General features: G+C 47.4%; 1 protein-coding gene across 3 annotated transcripts in view; it reads left to right on the plus strand.

Moving 5' to 3' along the window:
- MFAP3L (microfibril associated protein 3 like) overlaps positions 1-10270 on the plus strand; it is a 40419-nt gene extending 30149 nt beyond the window's left edge. The window contains exons 3-4 of one of the 3 annotated variants that reach the window (XR_007132302.1): positions 1932-2963; positions 9132-10270. Coding sequence is in view for 2 of the 3 variants with exons in the window: in XM_047761489.1 (XP_047617445.1) it covers positions 1932-2860 (929 nt within the window). In the remaining variant the exon portion in view is untranslated. Of the gene's footprint in view, positions 1-1931; positions 7333-9131 lie in introns of those variants that run through there. The other 2 variants (XM_047761489.1, XM_047761490.1) reach the window with 2 other exon arrangements.
- The last annotated feature ends 200 nt before the right edge of the window (positions 10271-10470 follow it).

Here is a 10470-nt window from a genome sequence, read left to right on the forward strand (position 1 = left end):
AGTGAGGAAGGTCAATGTGAGAAACCACTACAGGTCCAGTCTGTAATTCCCTAGAACCCAAGACTTTCCACGTCTAGGATAAGCTTTCACTCAACCAGTGTTGTCCTTTTATTCTGTGCCTGCTGGAGTCTGGTTTTAGGAAGCACACACATTTTAAGACAACAAATTGATAATTTCCCTCCGTCAGATGATTCTGTATGTGGATAAGTCTGCTGAAGTATCACATTTCACATTTGGGAACCAACAGGGTGGGAGGCTTGTCCCTGCCGTCTGGACGAGAGCTGGGGTCACAGACCAGGAGCTAGGTAGGTCTGTTCATGTACATTCATAAGATGCTGAAATTCACTGGATTTTCCAAACCAGTGTTTTCTACTCTTGAGGAAAGGTCACTGGCTGAATTGTTGGAAGCTGCTTACCCAGGGATCCCTCCTCACAGATGTTCTCTCAGAGAGCAAAGTAATGTGGCTGCATCTAGAGAGGTGTCCCTGCCAATGCCCCAGGCCAGCAGGTGGCAGGGCCGAGACCTCCAGGGGCCCCCTACTCCAGCCAGCTTCCCTAAGGATGTCCCTTGGAGCAGACGACGCTGGCATGAGGAGGGATCTGCTCCTCATTCCACAGTCCCTTGAGGCCCTGGTCACTTTGGTGCTCACAAGTTTAAATAAAATAAAAAAAAATTAAAAAATCACACATTGCTTGTTGCTTTTGGAAAATATCAGGCTTTGACTTAGAATGAAGTCGCCACCAGGAAGAGATGAAAGTAAAACTACAACACAGTGACAGACATTTCAAGAAAACCACATCTTAAGTGGCCCCGTCTCAAGAGAGGCTGCCTTGGGAACTCAAAGGCTTTTACAGGGAGATGGCTGCCCACTCCTACAACCACCACCACCCCCCAACGCCGAGGCCTGACAGGACTGTCCTATCTGTGCAGGACCATTTGGGGAGGTGGTAGGATTTCACAAATGCTCAGACCCGGGACCTGGAAAGCAAACCGAGGCTCGCGGTTCCCGGGTCCTCTGCCCTGCGGGCACATGAGCCAGCTAAGAATCAGTCCCAAGCAGAGACCCTCACCAGATTCAGAACCTCGTTCCCAGGGCAATGTCAGGTCCTTTCCAGGCCAAAGGAGGGGAGAATTCCTAACGCTTATAACACTTTTCAGCATGCATTCTCCTTGGTGTGAGGACTGTTTCAGGCAGATGGGTTATGATTTATTTGCAAAGCTAAACTAAGTTGGTGGTCCTTCGCACACGGCCCGGGAATCCTCCCAGCATTAGCGTGTAACTATTAGTGAGGCAGACAGTTCATTGTAAAGTCTCAGAGTTAATGATGTGCGTGATGCGCATGTCAGCTGAGGTCCTACCCGGATACCTTCAGTCTCAAGTCTGAGAAACCCAGGAAAACACTTTTAATTGATTTACTCCGGATTTTATCTTGATCCTAAAGTGCTTCATGATGTGAGAAGCATTAAAACTCTCCAGTGAACAGATGGTCAGTGGAGCCGTGCTTACTGGCAGGTTAGAAAATCAGATGCTACATTAAGGAATTCTCTAGGAAGAGTACCGTGTTTTCCAAATGGTTCGTTTTTCTAATTTTTCTCCAGGATGTGGAATCACACAGTGTAATGTGGTGCTAAGAGTACATACAGCCTCGTGAGCTTGAGTTTGAGCCTCGCTCACCTGCTTCCAAACTGGTGACTGTAGGAGGTGGCTCAGTGTACATGAGCCTCAGTTTCCCTGTCCCATAAAATGGGCTAGTATTATGGCCCCTCCCCAAGTTGCTGGCCCAGTCAGTGTCCCCGCCCCCACCATCCTCAGCAGTGGCCGAGGTGGTGGGAGATGCGCCCAGTGCTATGCGGGGGGGGGGGGGGGGGGGGGGGGGGGGTCCCTGCAGGGCAGCTCAGGTCCTATCTGACAATGTCCTCTTCCTCCCAGCAGGAAAGTGGCAGATGCTGGACGGCCTCCTGAACATCACCAGGGTGTCCTTCTCAGACCGAGGTAAATACACGTGCGTGGCCTCCAACGTACACGGCTCCGTGAACAACACGGTGACGCTGCGGGTGGTCTGCACATCGGGGGACATGGGCGTGTACTACATGGTGGTATGCCTCGTGGCCTTCGCCGTGGTCCTGGTCCTCAATGTCACCCGCCTCTGCATGATGAGCAGCCATCTGAAGAAGACCGAGAAGGCCATCAATGAGTTCTTCCGTACCGAGGGTGCCGAGAAGCTTCAGAAGGCCTTCGAGATTGCCAAGCGCATCCCCATCATCACCTCCGCCAAGACGCTGGAGCTGGCCAAGGTCACCCAGTTCAAGACCATGGAATTCGCCCGCTACATCGAGGAGCTGGCCCGCAGCGTGCCGCTGCCGCCGCTCATCATGAACTGCAGGACCATCGTGGAGGAGCTCATGGAGGTGGTGGGGCTGGAGGAGCAGGCCCAGAACTTCGTGCGCCAGGCGCCGGAGGGTCAGGAGGCTGCCGGAGATGAGGTCTACACCATCCCCGACGCCCTGCAGAGGAGCGACTCCCCCGCTGCAGACTCGGACGCCTCCTCACTGCACGAGCAGCCCCAGCAGATTGCCATCCAGGTGTCCGTGCACCCTCAGTCCAGGAGGGGGCCCACGGACGACCAGGACGGGGTGCCGCTCGAGGCCGGAGATGGTGAGGATAGTGAGCCGTCCGCCGGGCGCTCGCCAGAGTCTGCGGAGCCTTCCACCGACGTCACGTCCACGGCGCTGACCTCTGAAGAACCTACGCCGGTCGAGGTACCAGACCGCGCCCTGCCACCAGCTCTCCTGGAGACCTCAGAACCGGCCAGGGCGCCTGACGGAAAGGCCTGCGTCATCTATGAAAGCCATGTGTAATCGCCCCCTAAGCTATGCACACCCGAGAATCAGGGCTGCTCCTCCCAGCACAGATGCAGTCGCTCTCGCCGCTAAGCCTTACCAGAAGACGCCCTTCCCATAGGTAGGAGTGAGGCCGTCCGTGCGCGGCTGGCGTCTTCCCAGAAAGAGGATGCGAGCCACAGGGTGCAGGTGTTGGGGGGGGCGGGCGTCTGCCCAGCGATAGGATTTCAGGGGCTCTCTTCTGCCAAATACCTTAATTGGTGATGCCCTTTTGGCCAAGAGTCCCTGACTAAAATACTCTTGAGTTCAAGAACCCTGTCCAGTGCACACCACGTTGCTTTTCCTTTTAGAAATTATAGCTCCGCTTTGGTAGCCACTGCACGTCTATGGGTCTGTTGCACTTTCTTCTCAGTTTGTACCCCCTCTCTGTTCCTCTATAACCAAGTGGTGGTTATAATGATAGGAACGCTCATCCTCCCGTCTGGTCTCGTCCCCCTTTGCTCCTTGGTCCTTATTTCCACCGGGGCCTTGACCTCAGAGGCTGTGGTGTCCCGGCCGAAACCTACCAGGCGTCTGTTATACTCCAGAGCAGTTGCCAGCCTCCTGAGTTCTGTCGTTTCCCAGGCCTGTCTTCGGACAGTGCTTTTTTTGTTTCCCATGAAGCTGCTTTTGTGAAACTGAGAGAAAAAACCTTGCCCAGGGATAGCACTTTAATAGCCAAATAAAAATGTGTTTACCTGTCTGATTCTGAGAGCCTTTTGCTGAGCTCAGCTGAGATTGGAGGGAGACTGAAAACTTGAATTTACCCCAGCTGTCCAGGAAAAGTGCTGTTTTTACGTTGAAGTGACGTCATCCCCCACACAAGGTTGCTGCTGTTTGTTTCGCTCCCAAAGACAGAGGTGCCTGATGAATCTGTGTAGGTGTAGAACACGCGCCTCCTTTGGGGGCTGCCAGGTGACCTAAACACTTGGTTTGGGGCAGCACGTGTTCAGGTCCGTGGGGTTAACCTGGCCAGCCCACTTCTGGGAACTGCAGGGCTAACTTGTCCGTCCTTGAAGGGGAGAGTGAGAGGTAGAATAATGGCATCAGGTTTCACGCCAAAATTCTTCAGTTAATGTTTGGTCCCATAAGAAAGCAGTTATGCAAGAGGCAGGTCGATGACGTGGAGGAAGAGGGAAGTAGTCGTCCAAGGGCCAGCACTCACCTGTCAGAAGCACTGGCCAGACAGGCTCTGAGCACCCACTTAAATGGTTCACTGGCCCACAGAACCAAGCCAATACAGCCACCCTGCCCTTCTCTGCAGTGTCTCAAAAAACTCATTAGGGCAGCACCTGCAGTTTAGATGTAATTGTGGGAAGAATGAGAGGTATGATTTTGTTTCCATTTAGGAGCAGGGGAGCCATGACTTTGAAATCTTGGTGAGGATCATGGCCACATCAGGGGTTCTATGGAGATTACCTGGGCCACACTGATCGTGAGAGAGCAGACCCAATGATTGTGGCTCACTCTCACTATGAATAATTGACCTTAGACACCTCCCTTGGTTTAACCTTTCTCATCCACAGACATGGAGGTGCTGCTCGATGTCTGGCTCAGATACCTATAGTTTTATGGAAAGTTTGCCGTCTCCCATGAGGTCTCCCAGCAGTATTGGGAGCAAAAATGTACATGTGACCTTAGATGCTCTTGCTGCTGACCTTTCCAGCAGGTGTATCTGGCCCTGTACCTGAAGGCAGAGGGTCTGGCTTCAGGGGTGTCTCTCTTGATAGATAATGGTGTGGGAGGCAGTCTGACAAGACAAAGACTTGGATGGGATCCCTCTTGGCCACAATGACCCGTTGCCATCAGTTAGGGGTGTCAGGTGGTCACTGAAAAGTGAGTCAGGAGCCATCAAGAGAATCCTTGACCCCCACTGGGTCGCTCTGGGCCAGAGTTTTCTGTATGTGTGTTGCAGAAAAGTTTTATCTCCAACTCTCAGAGTATAAACATTCACCATGTGTTGTGGAGGTCAGCAGATTCTGACCATGGATCTGTTCACCCAGAGCAGCCACAGGAGCTCCCAAGTCCATGTTGTTACACTGCATGAACTTCTCCCACTCTGTCCAGTTCTTGCTCCACCAAAGCCCATGTGCAGATTCCCACCCAGAAATTACAGGGAAGCGTGTCTCCCCCCATTGAGACCCAGATGAGGGTGGAAAGTTAAAAGTTCAGATTTTTTATGAAGTGGGAGCAGAGATGTGTGACCAAAGAATGTTTTCAGGTTGGTTTTCACTTCTTTCCTCTGGGGAGATTATCTAGATTTTCAACATGTTCCCCCTCTTTCAGGCATCAGAAAGCTCTTGATAGAATAATAGCCAACCAAAGAGGGGGCTGGCTGGCCATGAAGAGCCCTCCATCCAGAAAGGTTCCCCTGTCCTGTCCGTGCTGTAGCTTCTTTACAAAATGAGCAAGGCATCGCTACTAGAACAGGGAAGGTAGATGACCTTGTGACTTTCAGCTGGCTTTTCAAAGATAAATTAAATCGTTCAACTCTATAGAGATTCCTAGAAGTATGGTTGCATGTGAGAGAGAGCCTGCATGCATGTGTGTGCGCACGACACACACACGTCAGATGCATTTGGGCAGTTTTCAAAGCTTAATGCTAAATCCCGAGCCATGTCCCTTGGGTCTTAGCTCGTCATTCTCAAAAGCAAGCAGTTCCTGGTTTCTGAGTCATCTGGTCATATCTCTAGTGATTTTTTTTTTCTTGAAATTCTAGAACTGATTCAGATATGTGTGCATATTTAATATTCCCTTAGATGATCTGTAAACTTGGACGGTATTTATTCTAAATGGGGAAAAAAACAATTTTATACTGCAAATCTATGTAATTTATAATGGTTTTGTTTTATATATTATATTTTCATATCTTTAGGCACATCTACTAGTCTCATCTTTTTGTATATCATACTTGACAAAAAAGAAACACTAATACTTGACTAAACCTCTAGGAACCAAATGTGATACGTATAACGTCTAGAAGGGGCTCTGAAAATACCTGAGTGTCCTCCCCTATCCTGAGCATGATTGCGCTGTGTCTTTGCACCCAGAGTTTCTGATTGATCACAGATGCTGATGAGGTTCCTTTTTTCAAAACCAGGGCCGAAAGACTTGATGTCCCGCCCAGTGGCGGCTGGGAGCTTCCCTTTATCTTTTTTACTCTGGGTTTCATTTTTGTGGTTGGAGTCTGTGTGGTCCAAACTTCCCTTTGAAGGGCAAACGTGAGATGAGAAAGCAACATGCTAGGCAGACAGACTTGACTTGAGCAATGGCCGTGTAAGTTTCACTGGACCCATAATGTTTCAAATCTCGAACGTGGATCATTGTTTCTGGGTGATCTCAGATCTGTCTGGCTCTTTAGCTCATGAAGAAAACATGAGGTACAATAGTGTTTGCATGTTTTGAACTGACAGCCTCTAAATGTAGTGCAGCCCACACAAACCAGCTCAACCCTAGAGATACTGGTCCCAGCCAGCAAGGCAGAATGTCAGTGTTGTGCCAGAACTGAAACACCTAACCACAGCCCCTGGCATCCTGTGAACAGGGCTGCTCCCAGTGTCTCACTGGGGTATTTACCTTCTGCTTGAGATATTCTCTTTTGTACTCAGCGCAGTCTGACGACCATCCTATACCTGTCTTCACACACCCTTTTTGCAGTCCCGTTAGATCCTAATCCTGGTGTCTGTTCTTTTGCAACTAAATCGTTGGTACTCTTTAAATATCTACCATTGTATGTTCGCACACATACTTTGAGCATCTGTTACCTCCCAGGTATTAGTCCTTTTTACATTCACCTATTCATTTAAAAATCCTTTAGTAGATCACAGAGTTCATTCCTCTAATGGCCTTTAGGGTTTCTACAGTGATTAATCAGGTCTGAATTAAACAAATCAGTGATAGGGAAGAAAATCAAAACAATTGCTGCTTATGCTTTATCTGAAGGACTGAGTGTTGGTCTGTTATACCAGAAAATATCGTGTGAGGGTGATAATCTTTACTCGACATTTTTTAGAGATGTCATTTTTAAGGGCACTAACGCTTAGAATACCACAATCAGTATCGAAGCTCGTAGAGAAGGTAAAGACAGAAGACAGATAGTTCTACGCATATTCTGGTGTAAGTCATTTTTATTTAACCAGCAATGAAAACCTTCAATGTATCTCTTGGGCACCCTCTCGCTGCTCACCGTGAGTCAGGGTCACAGAAGATGCTTGATGTATTGTACCTCTGGTCCTAGATGTCCTTTGTTAAAACTGGAAAATAAGACAGCAAAATGTATCTGGGTGGAAATGCCAAACTGTTGATTTGTGAACTATAAATGTTCACTTTTTAAAAATAACTTAAAAGTGTAAACAAATTACTAATACTGAAGTGGATATAGCAGCAAAAAAAAAAAAAAATGTGACCGACCCTGTATTTTGGTTATTGCTTTAATAAAGGATTTGCACAGGCGTGTCAAGTGTGTCCTGCCCCATCTCGGGGCCATGTGAGTGTGGCCTGATTTACTTTTTCCAGTGGAAGAAATCAGTAGTCAATTGTCATCCCTACCTTTTGCATTTGTGGCATATCTTGGACAAAAGGGAAAAGTGAATTAGTTTTTATGTATATCTACAAACTTTATCTAAATTCAGCAGTATTGGGAGTTTCCATCATGGCTCAGCAGTAATGAACCCAACTAGTATCCTTGAGGACGTGGGTTCAGTCCCTGGCCTCATTCAGTGGGTTAAGGATGTGGCTTTGCCGTGAGCTGTGGTGTAGGTCACAGATATGGCTCGGATCTGGCATTGTTATGGCTGTGGCATAGACCAGCAGCTGCAGCTCCTATTCGACCCCTAGCCTGGGAACTCCCATATGCCATAGGTGTGGCCCTAAAAAATAAATAAATAAATAAATAATTCAACAATCTAATTCTGTCCTGACAAATGTTATAGCAATTTATCTAAAGAAATAGTTTTAGGCATTCTCATTGTGGCTCAGTGGATTAAGAATCCAACATAGTCTCCATGAAGATGCAGGTTTGCTCCCTGGCCTCACTCAGTGGGTTAAGGATCCGGCATTGCTGTGGCTGTGGCTGTAGCCTGCAGCTCCAATTCTGATTTAACCCCTAACCTGGAAACTTCCATATGCCATAGGTGTGGCCATTAAAAAGAAAAAAAAAAAAAAGAATTTTAAATATGTACCATCAAGCTTATTGTATAGAACCCCAGGAGTTCTCGTCGTGGCGCAGTGGAAATGAATCCAACTAGAAACCATGGGGTTGCAGGTTCGATCCCTGGCCTCCCTCATTCGGTTAAGGATCTGGTGTTGCCCTGAGCTGTGGTGGAGGTCGCAGACGTGGCTCAGATTCTGCATTGCTGTGGCTGTGGTATAGGCTGGCTGCTGTAGCTCCGATTGGACCCCTAGCCTGGGAACCTCCATAGGCCGTGGGTATGGCCATAAAAAGCAAAAAAATAAAATAAAATAAAACTCCAAAAGACCAGAAAACTCATATGCCCAGAACATTCCACAGGAGAAGGTGTTAGTCATGGATCCAACATGAAACCCCTAGGCAACACCCAGTCCAGGGCAAATCTGAGAGCATGCTAAAGAGATGCCTTTTTCTTTTCTTTTTTTTTCTTTTTCTTTTTTTTTTTTTTTTTTTGCCACCATTTCTTGGGCTGTTCCAGCGGCATATGGAGGTTCCCAGGCTAGGGGTTGAATCGGACCTGTAGTTGCCAGCCTATGCCAGAGCCACAGCAATGCTGGATCTGAGCTGCGTCTGCAACCTACACCTCAGCTCATGGCAACACCAGATCCTTAACCCACTGAGCAAGGCCAGGGATTGAACCCACAACCTCACGGTTCCTAGTCAGATTCACTAACCACGGAGCCATGACAGGAACTCCAGGAGATGCCCTTTTGAACGCTTTGAAAGTTGGATTCCTCTCACATGAGAGGAGATGTGGTCATGTAAGCAAAACAAGAAACAACCATACCAAATGGAAAAGAAACACCAACAAGCCAGGGTTTTGCTTGTAGCTAGAGAGGCAAACCAAATTGAGTGAGTTACCTGGTAAACTCTGCATGTAACTAAGATCCATCAGTTCTCTCAAGCAAGAAAGGGCTTAAGAGAATTATGCTGACTTTAATGGGAAAATTAACGATTGTGCCATCAGAGAAGAGAAAACAGGAAGGTTTTGTCCTCACCGAGTGATTTTGACTGGTGCATGTTTTCAGACCCAGAACAAACAGTTGCTAATTTTTTTTACAGGTTTTGGAATGATGTGTTCTGCATGGGCGCCAATCAGAGGAGCCTAGGTAAGGCGTAATGTTAATGTGAGCGCTTTTCAAAGAAGCATGTGGTCACAGAGTTAGAAGGTTAGTGTCAGGTGTTGATTTCTCTGTCTTTCTGGCAGAGGCCCCAACACACAGCTTTACCTCTGCTTGAACATCTGTGATGAAGTGGAGCCCCTGACCACACACCGTACTTACTCCGTGGTTGGTAGGTGTTAAGCACTGAGTTAAAAATTTTAAAAGTAGTTCCACCCTAGTCCTTGTCGAGTCATCTGGAGCTGAAAGCATGAGTTTGTCCTGACACAATAAAAATCATCCTCTTATTGTCAACTCGAAAATTATAAACGAACTCATATCAAAGAGATTACCCCCAAAATGCAGGTGCTGCTGGCACTGTGACATTAATTACAAGCCATGTGGCAAGCCCACTTTTGAGTGAATGGTCTCTGCCAAATGGGTGTTGGAGACAGAAGTCAGGCAAATCAAGCACTTTCTTATCGCCTGAGTTGCCCTGAGGCTGTAGCTCACTCAGTAAAGGACGTTTCAACCACCCTGAAAATGAAAGAACCAGCAGATTAAGTGCCTCAGTAGTTTAGTATGTTTTGGAAAGGACATTAGAACTGACATCTTGAAAGAAGTGTATTCATTTGTGAAGTGGCTCATTGAGGTATTTTTAAATAACAGGTGAATTAGCCAGTACCAATTACATTTAACTATTAGGTACAAATGAAGACACCAAGAGTAAAATAAGAATTTTCCTGAGATATTAGGTAACATTAAATCAGCTGAAAAATATGAAGATTGATACAGCAATATACATTTTTCAAAAAGCAAATTTCTCACTACCAATGGAGTGAGTTCTCTTATAGCTGGCTTATGTTTTAAAGCTTATTATGGAATAGGAGTTCCCATGAATCATGCCAAAAAATCACCTGCGTATAGAACTCCTAACAAAATTAGGGGACTTTTTGTTGCTCAGTTTAAATGCTGTACAGCATCTGGTTCCTGAACATTTTCCTAATTCTCGTGAAGCTGACATCATTGGAGAAAGAGACATGATAAGGATCTTTGATTTTCGGTTTTTTTGTTTTTGTCTTTTGTCTTTTTAGGGCCACACCCACGGCATATGGAGGTCCCCAGGCTAGGGACCTAATTGGGGCTACAGCTGCCAGCCTACACCACAGCCACAGCAATGCTAGATCTGAGCCATGTCTGCAACCTACACCACAGTTCTCGGCAACACCGGATCCTTAACCCAAGGAGTGAGGCCAGGGATCGAACCCGCAACCTCATGGTTCCTAGTCAGATTTGTTTCT

This window comes from Phacochoerus africanus, chromosome 15 (assembly GCF_016906955.1).
Source record: "Phacochoerus africanus isolate WHEZ1 chromosome 15, ROS_Pafr_v1, whole genome shotgun sequence".
In the NCBI taxonomy this organism is placed as follows: domain Eukaryota; kingdom Metazoa; phylum Chordata; class Mammalia; order Artiodactyla; family Suidae; genus Phacochoerus; species Phacochoerus africanus.